At 42.9% G+C, this 14026-nt stretch overlaps 1 protein-coding gene across 2 annotated transcripts; it reads left to right on the top strand.

Moving 5' to 3' along the window:
* The first annotated feature begins 4548 nt into the window (after positions 1-4548).
* On the top strand, positions 4549-11748 carry desma (desmin a). Of its 2 annotated transcripts, XM_030785934.1 has the most exons (11): positions 4549-5114; positions 7348-7408; positions 7558-7653; positions 8883-9044; positions 9301-9426; positions 9659-9879; positions 10182-10225; positions 10511-10602; positions 10923-10958; positions 11261-11269; positions 11707-11748. In XM_030785934.1, exons 1-11 carry the CDS (start codon positions 4549-4551, stop codon positions 11746-11748), a joined length of 1455 nt encoding a protein of 484 aa, XP_030641794.1. The 2 variants fall into 2 exon arrangements, with proteins under 2 accessions (XP_030641794.1, XP_030641795.1); XM_030785935.1 differs by lacking the exons at positions 10923-10958; positions 11261-11269.
* The last annotated feature ends 2278 nt before the right edge of the window (positions 11749-14026 follow it).

The following is a 14026-nucleotide window of genomic DNA, read 5'->3' as shown; positions in this document are numbered from 1 at the left end:
TCTGAACGAACAGACCAAACATGAAATTACACGACACATTCTTATAAGAGCTCAAAAAGAGGTTAAAACCCACAGGTAAACAGATGAAGTCACATAAGATGGTTTACCCTTTATCCTTTCAGATGATCAGTTTTCAGCTCTCTATACATAGACAGTGTAAATATAAAGGGTGGCTACCATACAAACCCTCTCAAAGCTATAAATGTCACCATTCTGTGACATGACACAGAGAAATTTTCACTGAGCCTGAACTCTTGAGCATGAGCCCTTGTTGCTCTGTTTCTCTCTCTCTCCCTTTTCCTCTCTCTCTCTATCTCTCTCTCTCTCTCTCTCTCTCTCTCTCCCTCTCCCTCTCTCTCTCTCTCTCTCTCTGTCTCACACGCTCCACTCTCTTTCCCTGACCGACACACACAAACACTCACATTCGTCACGCTCACGTCGAGCTCTCACCTCGATGGAATCTGTGTATGTGTGTTTGGTGCGTTGCCCAGGCAGCCGCTGGGAGTTTTTTGAAAAATGATCCCCGGGGTACCTCCCACGATTTCCCATAAACCTCTCTTGCACTTCGTGTCACATGTCATGGCATTTGGGCACAGGCTGTTGGCACTCTCACACTACACCTCCCCCATAGCGCCGTGGAGTCACTCTGGCATTGCCACACACTGACACTGTGCATTGCATCCCGAAAGTCGCACCTCTTGCTTGTTCCACATACAGATTCAAGATCTCGTCAACATAACTCCTCCCAGCATGTCATTTTTACTGTTCCTGCGACTCCCACCTGCTGCACATTCCCACATTGCACTGCCCAACTGGGCCTGCAGTCTAAGGACCTATAGCAGTTGTCACAATGAGAGAGAGAGAGAGAGAGAGAGAGAGAGAGAGGAGAAAGGACACAGTGACATTTTTGAAAATTTCTTATACTTTACCCTCTGTGGAATTGAGTGAGGAGAAATAGCTGTGATGTCATTGCTGCAAAGCTCTCCTTTTACGAGGGACTAGAGTTTTTACTCTCAGAAGAAAGAGACTCATAAGTTACTCAACGGTCCAGGAGAGAACATTGTGGATACTTCTAGATCATTCAGTGCCTGTAGATAGGCATACACAGAGGCAATGCTCATTAACACACACTTGCATCAGCGTAGCTTGTTGCTGCAGGGTCTGTTTGGAGTTACCCGGCAACCACAGGCCCTCTGTGACTGGACCATGTAATAATTCATTTTTAATCGGTTACATTGTGTCCAGTTGTCATGGGGGTGGTTTCCTCACAGCTAAATTTGATCTGTTAATGTGTGTTAAACAAATTATATTTTTACATTTGTGAGGTGGCAGCATGTGTGTGACAGTGAGCTTTGAGCTATTTTGGGATTCTGTTTAAAACATTCCCAGATGATGAGAATAGTTACTTTTAAAGACTGCGTCTCCACCTGCTTCAAATCAACACTGCATCAACTTTAATGGTTCATTTAAAGAAAACACACAGCGGTAAATCGATTAGAGGTTCATTTACATTTGACACGGTAGTTTTCTCTCCTACACTTGAAGGGTCTGCCCCAGGACAGCCTCCTTAGACATAGAATCACATCAGTCAGACAGTCTACAACAATGGCACAGTACCCTGTGGTTCTGCGCATTGAGCAACTCTGGGTAGATACACATTCACTGTGGGGGCAAACTGGATATCCCTGTATAGACTACTGCAGTCTCTCAGTCTACGGAAACAGACATTATAAGTGAAGGAGAGAACAGTGTTGTCAGACAAGACAATGTAGCCACTACGCTGAGAGACAAAGCTTCTGTTTGTTTCACCGAAACGGAACAATCTGTTGCCTTCGATGTTGAGTTCGGTCATAGCATCATGATCCTATCTTTGTTCTAAATCAGAAACACACTGTCTCAGATTACTGTGATGAAGCAATTAGCTCAAATCAGCACCCACACATGGTCAACTGTCCTGTTGGCACACTCTCACACTCATTTTTACATATATCTTATGTATGTGGGAGGTTACAGATCAAAAAAATAAAAGAAAAAAGAAACAAACAAACAAAACAGAAGAGCCAACTAGAAAGGCACGAGAAACCAGGATGACACAAGTTAAACCACAATGTCCAGACATGGTACAAAATATATTGCACATATATTTTGTTGTATAAGGGAGCAGTAGAGACCAAGTTAGAGTCAAAGCCAAAAGCCTATGAAATCTAAGTATCAGATCCGAGCTCTACATTACTGGCTTAAAACAATGAACTAAGCCAAGAGCATGATTGCATCTGCTCACAACCGTTTTTGATCTGAGTAATTTTACCCTGGTAAGAGAAACTGTTGAGTCAGGCATTTTTTTTTTCTCACTTGCTGCTGACTCACTTGAACATAAATCTTCCTGTAAAGTCAACCTTGGTTGATACTGAAATGACAGGCTGCTCTGTTGTAACTACATAGCGTACAAAGGTACCAATTTTCAGTAAGTTAAATTGAATTTTGGTGGCAATGCAGCAACAGTTCACTGAGTTCTCATGTCCTAAAAACTAATCTATCATCGCTGTGTCATTTTAACGGGTCCCAAGGCGGGCAGCGTTAACTTGTGAAGGAAAATAGAATTCTAAAAATCGCATTGCTTGAGTTCCACCTTAGTCTACGGGGACGCAACAAAATCCCACTGCTATTCATGAACCTTCAGAAATAGGAAAGGAGCAGAAGGGGAGCCGGTTCCTTGCTATATAGTACAATGGAGGTGGACTGAGGTTTGGAAGTTGTTTAGTTCTTGCGCCTGTCAGGCTCGGTCTCTTGCGGAGAAAGCCTTAGGCCAGTGCGCTGGTGACAGAGTTCAGACTGGAACTCTATAAATAACAATGACACCAGCAGCTGTGGAGTTTGACTGGTCTCTCAGCCACTGCATAAGACAAGAGATACAGGGCTTCAGGCCGTTTGTGTGTGTGTGTGCGCGCGCGCGTGCATGTGTATGCATGCTTGTGTTTGTCTGTGTGTGTTTGGAGGATATAGATAGCTGAGACTAGGAAAGCGGAGGTTGGAGAGTGAGCGAGTTCTTATTTCGGTTCATACTTTTTTTTTTTTAACAACGATGATACAGATTCCCGACATCCTGATTACTCAACCGGCTCGGAATAGAGTGTCTGATAATTTATGAATATTCAAGAGCTGATATTCATGAACGGGCGAGTTAATGAGTGATTACACAGCTCTTTGAAATCTTAAAAAGTCTAACATTACACAGATCTAAGAAAGCAGCCACTGAAGAACTGCTTCGGTTTACACTGCACCGTCTTCAAGTGTTTCAACATGCGCGTCAATCTCTGAGTGGGAACCGGAGGGTTTAATGAGCAGACTGACAGTCATAACGGTTCACCTTTCCATCTCTCTGACACCATTTCGCAATACGTCGTCCGTTAACGAATTTAGACGGCACTTTATATTTTAAATGGGATTTTCTTGACCTATGTCAATTTCATGCCGTAAGCCAGTCATATTTTCATATTTTACATTTCATATTTTCATAGTTTGTCTTGGTGAACATTGTGAAAACTTGTCAAAACTAACATTTCAGGGAAGTGTCTGCACAAAAAAAAATCAAAAACACTTAGTGATTACTTAACTCAAGTATTTGGGAAAACACCTGAACACCTATCTGTATATTTATTAGAGAATGTTTTTGCATGTGTATTATTATGGAATGTTATGGAGCAGCTGTAACACAGTCTCTGTAAAAAAAAAAAAAACAGACTTCTCCTCCCTGATTTGTTTTTAAGAGCAGGCACAGGGGCCGAGATAAACCCAAGTGCTGATTAACCACTCTGTGGCTTCTGTTCCATGTCAGTGTTATCCTGTCTCTACACACACACACACACACACACACGCCAGACTACCAGTCAAAAACACAGCAGTCTGAGTCATTGAATGCAAAGAGTGATAAGACCTAGCCGTGTCACACACTCACTGGATCAGAAGTGTGTGTGTGTGTGTGTGAGAGAATACGAACTGCACCTTGTCATCACCCCGACCCACATCTGACACAGCCGATTAAAATGTCTTATTGCGTCAGAGTGAAAAATGTCTTCTTCCACAATACTAACCTTGATTTCCCAAAAGACATATTTACCAGCACTTGAAGTGCTGATACAGTTTTTGAAAGCTTAATAAAACCTGCTCATGTGGTGTTGCATTTAATGGTTGATTTAACATCAAGGCATCAAGGCCCTGTTTCTTTGTCAGTGTATATCCTGTTTCTAGGACAGACCAGACTCGTCTCCAATAAGTGCCCCTCGTCACTGTACCCTAACCCTCCCCAGCACCCAGTTTTCAGCATGTAGTGCCCCTACATACTGGAAACTAGACCCCATGACAGCTGACTGGGTGAAAGGAGAGAGAGGGTGGGGAAATGACCCAGTGAGTTAATGAGTGGGGGGTGGGACATGAGTCCGGGGGCGGGCGATCTACATATAGCAACGGTCTCGGACGACAAGCCCTCATTTCATCTAAGGCTTCCAACCTTTGTCAGCCTAGCCTACCGAAACCCCCCCGACACCCGCCATGAGCACCAAGACCTACTCCTCTTCAGCCGAGACGGCCTCCTCCTACCGTCGCACATTTGGATCAGGGCTGGGTTCCTCCATGGCCCATTCCCTGTTCTCCGGTCACTCCGGTTCCTCCGGCTCTTCCCGTATGTCCGCACGGGTCTACGAGATGTCGAAGTCGTCCTCCTCTCCCCACTACTCCAAATTTCGTTCCTCTTCCAGCTTCGGCGCTCCCATGGTGCGCTCCTATGCCGGCATGGGTGAGAAACTGGACTTCAGCTTGGCCGACGCCATGAACCAGGACTTCCTGAACACCCGTACCAACGAGAAGGCCGAGCTGCAGCACCTCAACGACCGATTCGCCAACTACATCGAGAAAGTTCGTTTCTTGGAGCAACAGAACCAGACGCTGATGGTGGAGATCGAACGCCTGCGCGGCAGGGAGCCCACCCGCATCGCCGAGATGTACGAGGAAGAGATGAGGGAGCTGCGCAGACAGGTGGACGCGCTGACCAATCAGAGGGCTCGGGTGGAGGTGGAGAGGGACAACTTGGCTGACGATTTGCAGAAACTCAAACTCAGGTGAGAAAGAACATAAGAAGGGCAGCAAAGGGCAAGGGCGCGGTGCAGAAACCTCTAGTCTTTCTATGTCTGAGTGTCTGACACACGTCAAACATAAGTTTAGAGGTCCATCTGGGACAAGGAGAAAGAAGAAGTGCTTTTCAGAGCCATTTATTCACATCCCAGTGTTCATAACTCCATTTATGTGTCTCTCCACGAAACAATTATATTTACATTTGTGAGAGTGTCATGACATTGGTTACGTAACCTGTCTTCTATTAAATATGACACAGAGACAAGCACGGGAACAAACCACCTTCAATCCTTTTATAACTCATGTGTTTTTTTTCCGTTGCACGTACTTTAGCCTTGAACAAACATTTCAAATTTGCATCTATTAACCATGACATCTCGATGCACAAGGGTATTTTTACCTTGTCAACTCAAGGTCAATTGTCTGTGTGATGTGTAGCCACGAAAGGAAAATGATTGTCTGTGTTATATAATGGGTTGGATGCATTTTTGACATATCTGCAGCACACATGGTCAGATTCCAGTGGAACAGGAGAGTGACTGTTGACAGCTAAGCCATATTACCTTACTGGCCCAGAAAAAGATCTAACATATCAAATTAAAGCAGAAAAATAATGAAGCATTCCAACCAGTCTCTTTATGTTGCTCTCTTTACAAAGCAAATAATGAGTCATTGTTGAGTCTGTTAAGCTTAAACTTGATATATGCAGATAGAGACATGACATATTTATTAGCATATATGGTAATACGTGTAGTCAAGATGTTTGATTTGTGACGTAACGAGGAAAGAATGAATGAAGGGTAAGGTTGTGTGTCTCACTAGAATGTTCCGTGAAGGTACGAATACTTCCGTAACTACTGCGTAACCACTATTTTAATTACCATTAATAGTTACCTTTAATGGTACTCATTACTCATGAATAAACAGGTCTGGAGGTGCTTTAGTTTCAGCTCAACTGGATTTGAAGGCAACGCTTAAAAAGATTTGGCAATAGTGTATGCTCTATAGATTTGCTAACAGTGTAATAATGAGAAACATGGTCTCTACATTGGATCTGCGCCATTTACCACGCTGGAATCAGGACACTATGTCACTGAATGTAACACAGGATACTTTAAAACTCGGTTAGCACTGACTGCATGCTGGGTGTGGTTGTGGAGTTAGTACTGAAATATATCAGACGATGACTAGAAGGTACTTGGTTGGAGAACAGACCCCCCAGCTGTGAGGGAGAGGATCTGGAGTCATGTTACCCTGCTCCCAGACCGGAGCGCTATTCTTACAACTCTCCAAATATAACCCCCAGTGTTGGACTGCATTCTCATGTCCTAAAATACCTCTTATCTGTGTGTGTGTGTGTGTGTGAGTCTGTGTGTGTGTAAGTGTGTGTGTGGGCGAGTGTCTACGGCTCTTAGGAGACTAAACCCATTAGGCTGTAACTGTCCAACGTTAACAAAACTGATAAATGGCAAGCAGTATGAGACTGCTCATAGATGTTGCTATATACAGGCATTACGTCATGAACGGAATTTTCTAAACGGTGTTTAAACAAAAGACGGGGCCTTCAAACATTTTACCTGGAGAGAAATGAAAGACTTACGCACAGTAAAAATAGAATTAAACAAACATGACACACAAGATCAATGGAAGGCACTACATCTGTGTATCCGTGTTCCATCTGTTAGGATGTTAGAAAGCCACTCAGTGGCTGTAAGAGTGGATGAATGGATCTATCTCCAGCAATTCATGGCATGAGTCCAGCGTCTGTGATAGAAATATCATTGTGGCAGCCAAAGTAAATGGCATACACTTGAAACTTGAAGTGCATGTCGTTGGTTAGATAGTTGTCCCAGTGGCATCAGGGACATTTAAACAAAAGTTAATGATCAAAGCTATGGCAAGAACGCAGCTGGCATATATTCACTGAGTCTTCTCCTGCCTGCTGGGCACTTTATCTCATCTTCTCTTGCATATCTTCCACCCTCTCTTTCCTATGACCTGTTAGGTAACAGGCTGACTAGCTCTGTCTAGACTTTATGTCTACGAGAGAAGCTTCTAGAAAGACAAGTTTGTAAAATCGTAAGGTGATTCCCATACAGTACCAAACATCCGTTTTGGCGCTTTTAAACAAACTCAGTGTGCAAAAATGTAGTCTATTACATTTCATAAAGGCCAAACTAAGTTTATCTTTTCTCTCTCTCTCTCTCTCTGTCCCACCAGACTTCAAGAGGAGATCCACCAGAAAGAGGAAGCTGAGAATAACCTCTCTGCTTTCAGAGCTGTGAGTCCCATCACCTACTCAAATTTTTTCCTCATGGCACTGTTTATCTTCTACTCTGCTAAAAAAAAATATTAAAAGGCATGTATGCAACCCATGTATAATTGAGAGTCCCTGATATGTGGGTGTGTATATTTGCGTGTGTCCGTTAGGATGTAGATGCAGCCACCCTGGCCCGTCTGGATCTGGAGAGGCGTATTGAGGGACTTCAGGAGGAGATCGCCTTCCTCAAGAAGATCCATGAGGAGGTGAGTGTTCACCAATCAGAAGTCAATGGAATGAGGGAGGATTGTGACGTCACAAAGGCAGCTGGGAAACCTTAAATGGGAGTTGGTAGAATGTTCAGCTTGACTGACGTGGATTTGGCGTGACTGGTTTAAAAAGAAACCTCAGTATGTTATTTCCCTTAGAATCCTCGGAACACAAGTTCACACACCCATACACAAATGTCATGAAGTGATTTTCTTTCATGCTCGCTCTCTTTCTTTACTCTCTCTCTCTCTCTCTCTCTATCTCACTCTCTCTCTCTCTCTCTCTCTCTCTCTCTCTCTGCTCTTCCTGACATTTGAGTTTGAAATGCTGGTGTGATGACTCCAGTGTGTCAGCTGGGGTTGACAGGGAAGGGACAGAGTAACGCTATCAAACAGATGCAACTCTATAATTATACCCTGAGAGAGAGAGAGAGAGAGAGAGACGGGCTTGCAGCTGTGAGAGCAGTCCTACACAAGCTCAAAGACTCACATTTCAAAAAGGAAATACAATGAAGCTCTGTTGTGAAAGATCTGAATGATTAGACACAAATAGGACTTTACGACCTGCTGAGACTTAATCTCAGCTATTTGTACATCTCTCTCTCTCTCTCTCTCTCTCTCTCTCTCTCTCCCTCGCAAGTCAAATAACTGAAATGATCAGTTCAGTACCGCTATTGCACTATTGTGCTACTTTTGGACCCTGGCATATTATAGACATGAGAATTACAAGATAAATTTACAAGATGAACTCTCAGTCGGTAGATTTTGAGAGCAGACAGGCATTTAACAAAGCAGGATAGTGCCATGTTTGTTCAAGGACACGTCACACAAATTCTCAGGGTGGCACATCAACCTCAGACCATGTATAGAGAAAATATAGAGAATAATGATTTTACCACGAAATAATTGATTAGCATTGAGTTTAAGCAGGTCCAGCAGTTTTTTTTAACATAAATTTCTTTGCACAAAATTAAGATGCCTTTGACTGATCTTTGTTTTTCAAAAAAAAAAAACAAACAAAAAAAAACGGTCTTGCCCTAATGCATTGTTTCTGTTGTTACACTAATTTAATAGGGATTACAGAGTCACTTCCTACAGCCTGGGATTATGCACCACATAACAACAACAAAACCAAATAGAAAGAGAAAGTTTCAACCCGATAAACTAATGCTGCCGATCCCCCCCCCCCCCCCCCCCCCCCCCCTCTCTCCTCCGGCTGTCCGCAGGAGATCCGCGAGCTGCAGGCTCAGATGCAGGAGACTCAGGTGCAGGTCCAGATGGACATGTCTAAACCCGATCTGACCTCCGCCCTGAGGGACATCCGCACGCAGTACGAGGCCATTGCTGCCAAAAACATCGCAGAGGCTGAGGAATGGTACAAGTCTAAGGTACGAGTGTTTTTCAGATTTACGGATCAGTATTTGTTTAGGGGACCGTAAATCAGCCTACGCATTCAACCCGCCCCGCCACCCCTTTCTTTTTAATGTTACGCTTTCAAAAAGTGAAAGAAACAAAAAAAATCCCCCGACAGCGGTGTGGACGTCTGTGGTTTTGATGAATGTATATTATGCATATTTATTATCGTGTTGGAGGGAGGCGTGTTTATACAAGATATTAATCGTTTCTTTTTTTCTCACCCCCCAGGTGTCAGATCTGAACCAGGCGGTGAGTAAGAATAACGACGCTTTGAGACAAGCCAAACAGGAGAGCATGGAGTACCGTCACCAGATCCAATCCTACACCTGCGAGATTGATTCGCTCAAGGGCACTGTGAGTAATCATTCGCTCGTTCGGTTTCTACTTGTTTTGTTGTTGTTCTTGTTGTTGTATTTTTCTCTACGTCCTCTTTGCTTTGGCACAGCGTTGTCTGCTCTCACACCTCTGTCTACATTTTTCTCTCTCTCCCTCCCTCTTTACCAACTGATCTCTCTTCTCTTAACTCTCTGCTACTTTCAATCTTATTTTTTTTTTTGTCTCTCCCTCTCTCTTTTTCCATCTGCAGAACGAGTCTCTGATGAGGCAGATGAGAGAGATGGAGGAGAGGATGGGTCGTGAAGCGGGCGGATTCCAAGACACCATCTCTCGTCTGGAAGACGAAATTGCCAAAATGAAGGATGAGATGGCCAGACACCTGCGCGAGTACCAGGAACTGCTTAATATCAAGATGGCTTTGGACGTGGAGATTGCCACCTACAGGAAACTTTTGGAAGGAGAGGAGAGCAGGTAAGACAGGCAACAGAGATGGGGGTAAACAACCTTACGGCTGGGGGCTGAAGCCTGTGCAGCCCTTTGATCCAAACACATCTGATTCAGTTCATCAAAGCGACGGGAAGGTTTTGCGTAAAAGAATGAAGTCTTTTAGATTAAAAGTGGCATTTGGCTCGTGGGAACGTTTACCTAAGCCTGGCCAGGAAGTGTTAAGGGAAAATTCGGTTATGTGTTGTTAACTGAATTTTGGTGCCTGGTTTTGAAAATGAAGTTTGAATAAGAAGTGAAGTAAATTTATGCTCTCTCTCTTTTTGCAGGATTTCTCTACCAGCTCAGGCATTCTCCTCCATGAGTTTCAGAGGTGAGTCTAGCAACTTTTACCAAAAAAAAACAGCTAGTGAGACTGTAGACAGGGGATATACAGTGAGGTTCACTGCCAAAGTTTGCATGATATGTAGACTCACAAAACTGAAACATGAAATTCTGGTTAGGACATTCTACTGTGTTACCACTAGGGGGAGCAGTGATATTGTCTTTCAGATAAGACCTGTTTCTGTTACATGTGAGCTTTGTTGGCGTGGGTACAGGGAGATCTTTGCCATGTCTGCTTTGTTAAATGGTGATTTATATGTGTGTGTTTCCACAGAGACCAGCCCAGAGCAACAGCATCAGCGTGCATCTGAAGTCCACTCCAAGAAAACAGTCCTGATCAAGACAATTGAGACTCGTGATGGAGAGGTAGAGAATACATACACAAACACACACACATAAACACACAGACATATAAACACATACTCGCATTCATACTGTATGCTCACACAAGGATACATACATTTTTACAACTGCCACACAGGCGCGCACAGCTACGCGCACACACACACACACACTCACGCACACACCATTATCAAATCTTACTCCCTAATTATTTGATTAACTGTCACATCTGTCTACACATATCTTCGACTCTCTTTCATCGTTCAATAATCATTTAATACCTTGAAAACATTTATCCAATCGTCATCATCACATTCTTTCCTCACCTCCTCATCCTGGTCTAGACTAGATCAACTAGGGAGGGTGTTACTGCCCAGTGTGTAAGTTCAATGAAGTTCTATTAGCATGCACTCTTACATAACCAATTACAAATCAGGCTTCCCTCATCTGCCAATCACAGCTCACTCTGCTTTCCTCATCCAATCACAATCCACGCCTCATTTATTGGGCAATCACGGCTCAGATTCTATGCTCTTCTGTCACAACAAGGACCACTCCTCTAACTCTGCTGTCACTGTTAGGTTCACTCAGCTCTGAGTTCTTATCTATCACCTGCTCTCCCAGTCACAGTCCGAGTCTAAATCATTAGGAGATACTGAACTGCCCAAGGGGCAATGTTTAGGCACAACTTGTGTTTGCCCTTGGGGAGTTTCTGAGTCAGAATGAATCTTTCACTGTGCAGAATACACATCCGTTTTCTATGGAGTGAACTCTGACTCTGTGAGGGAGAATCTTATGACACATTGTATGACAGATCCTCATTGCATGTAGCCTAAGGGATAGGACTATTTTTCCTTAACCTTGTCAGAGGAGCATTTTGGCTCCAGCTGATGAACAGAGTACATTACTGTGCTGGACATACACACACTCACACACACACACAGCCTACCTTAGGCCTGTTCCCTACACAGTGTTCACCATCCACTGCCAGCTGTGCCTGCCCACTTACTTTTCATCTCTTACACATTCATAAAATACTCTTTTATGAAAAAACTCTGTCCACACCCGAGTAATACTCTAACCTCGGTCACTCATTTATTCTTTTCTTTCTTTCTTTCTTTCCTATAGGTTGTCAGTGAATCCACACAGCATCAGCAGGACATCATGTAAAACACACAAGTAAAACCATAGCAAAAATCAAACAAATAAACAAACAAGCCAATAATTAAAGCTAAAACTGGATGATTCAGTCCAGGTTTTTTGGGCTTTCGGGGTTTTTTTTTTATATGCACTTGTTCACTGATGAAACGACACAAGCAGCCGGACAGAGCTCAAACACAAGATGGATGAAAAGAGAAGGAAAGAGAAAGATTTTAAATGCAAAAAGATTTTTGACACTCACTGTTGAGGGAAATTTCTGAATGTTGCAGTTGAATATCTGAAATGTGTACATGTTTGTGTGTGGGTGGGTCTCTCTACATTTGTAGCATTAACCATTATTAAGACCACAAATAAAAAAAAATTAAAAACTGTCCTCATAAATACATAATGTTGTGAATTTTATCTCACTGAAATCTATACAAGGCAAGATAAGTGCCACAGACATGACTGATAATGCCCTTCTACTGATAAATCAATAGTAACACAATACACACAGAGATCTCAGAGGGTCTTGTTTCATCCAGTTAGGTCTGTGTAATATCAGTGAGAGACAAGGCAGAGAAAAGAGTCATATTCTGGCCTAGATTAGCACCCAACTGCCGGACCCCCAGGCCACTGCCGCAGCATATGTGCATCGTGCCTCCGTCACTCTGACCTTCTCTTCTCAGAACCTCTACACACACACACACACACACACACACACACACACACACAAAGGAGGCCCGCTGCTGAATACACTCCTATCATGTGTCTTTCCTGCAGGGTTTTCTATATTTGACTTGAGCTCACTCATTCACTGTCCTCGTCAACGGGTCCCCTGATCATGCCCTGAGCAACAGCAGTCTGCCTCTCCTCCCTGGGGAGTCTGGACCGATTAGAGGCGACGTGTCAAACATAAGCCTGTAATTGGGAACCTGGACGCATTCTTAACCTGAGTATAAACACCATCCTCTAATAAAACTCATTATCTAAATGACCACAGGGGCTACATACACACACAGCAAGCTTACATATACAGGAGAGGGGGTCAAAATGTCATACCTCACTAACTGACTGCAAATTGTGTGTTTGTGTGAGTGTTGCAAATTTCCGCAATTTTTTATTCCAATTTCTTATTAATGAGTACCCACCCTAGAAGTTTAATAATTGAGCAAAGCTGTTTTCTGGCATTGCAATGCGCTCAGTTTTTTCCATCTCTGGAAAAATGATTGTGGCCCTGCAGAGAGAGCAAACATTTATAAAGGACACACAGCGCTATGGAAAATAAATCTAAAACCTGTTTTTCTCTCCCAGCTGATGTCTGCCCTGGGGTAGCTGTCTCACACTGATCAGTGTGTGTGTGTGTGTGTGTGTGTGTTTGTGTGTGTATGCGTGTGCCGGTGTGTGTGGGTGTGCGCGTGCGTGTGTTTCCAGACATGTATGCCAACTACCTCGCATTTCATACCCACTACCCACACGTAATTTACTGCCTCTTTCATATTTTTAGAATGAAATGCACTCACAAAGACAACAGCAGAGGCAGCAGAAAGACAGGCTTTAAAAGCACAACGTTTATCATATGCAGAACTGTACAAAGACATGCTTTATGATGATGAGCATACAACAACGACGACATCAGCAATAACAACAATAGTTTACAGTAATAATAACAATAACAACAGCTATAATAATAATAATAATAATAATAATAATAATAATAATAATAATAATAATAATAATACATGTGGCTCAGATGTTCTATTCATCACTTTGGGCTCCTGCATGTGCAAACATATTGCAGGTCGCAGGGGAACCCAAGCCAAAGAAAACAAAAACAAAAGAAAAAAAAAAGTCATTTTAAAAGAAGTGCAAATTAATTTGTCCTGAAATAAATTAGAAATAAATAGGCCTAAATCACACAAGGGCACTAAATAAAATTTCATCTGCAGTCTCACATGTTGTAATGGAGTGGAAACCAATAAAAAAAAACATAACAAAACAAACACTAGCAATAATACATTTCAGTATGTAGGACATAATGTATAACATTCAGAAATTTACAGAATATACAGTGGGGATTGGTGATCATATTAAAGACACATAGTAAACAATAAACTTCAGTGTGAGCTCTTAAGCCCTTTTCGGGGGGGGTTTTCAGCAGGAGAAGACACTGCATTCCCCTGTTTGTTTTTTTTTTGTGTGAGCCATGGACAACATTTCCCTGCTTTATCAAACACAGACTGCATTCTCCTCTGTTATCAGTATACCCGGAGTATATGAAGGTACAACAATGTTCCCGAGCTTATGA

The sequence above is a fragment of the Chanos chanos genome, chromosome 10 (genome assembly GCF_902362185.1).
Source record: "Chanos chanos chromosome 10, fChaCha1.1, whole genome shotgun sequence".
NCBI lineage: Eukaryota > Metazoa > Chordata > Actinopteri > Gonorynchiformes > Chanidae > Chanos > Chanos chanos.
The sequence above is the reverse complement of the archived record's forward strand: the minus strand, read 5'-3'. Positions and strand labels throughout refer to the sequence as shown.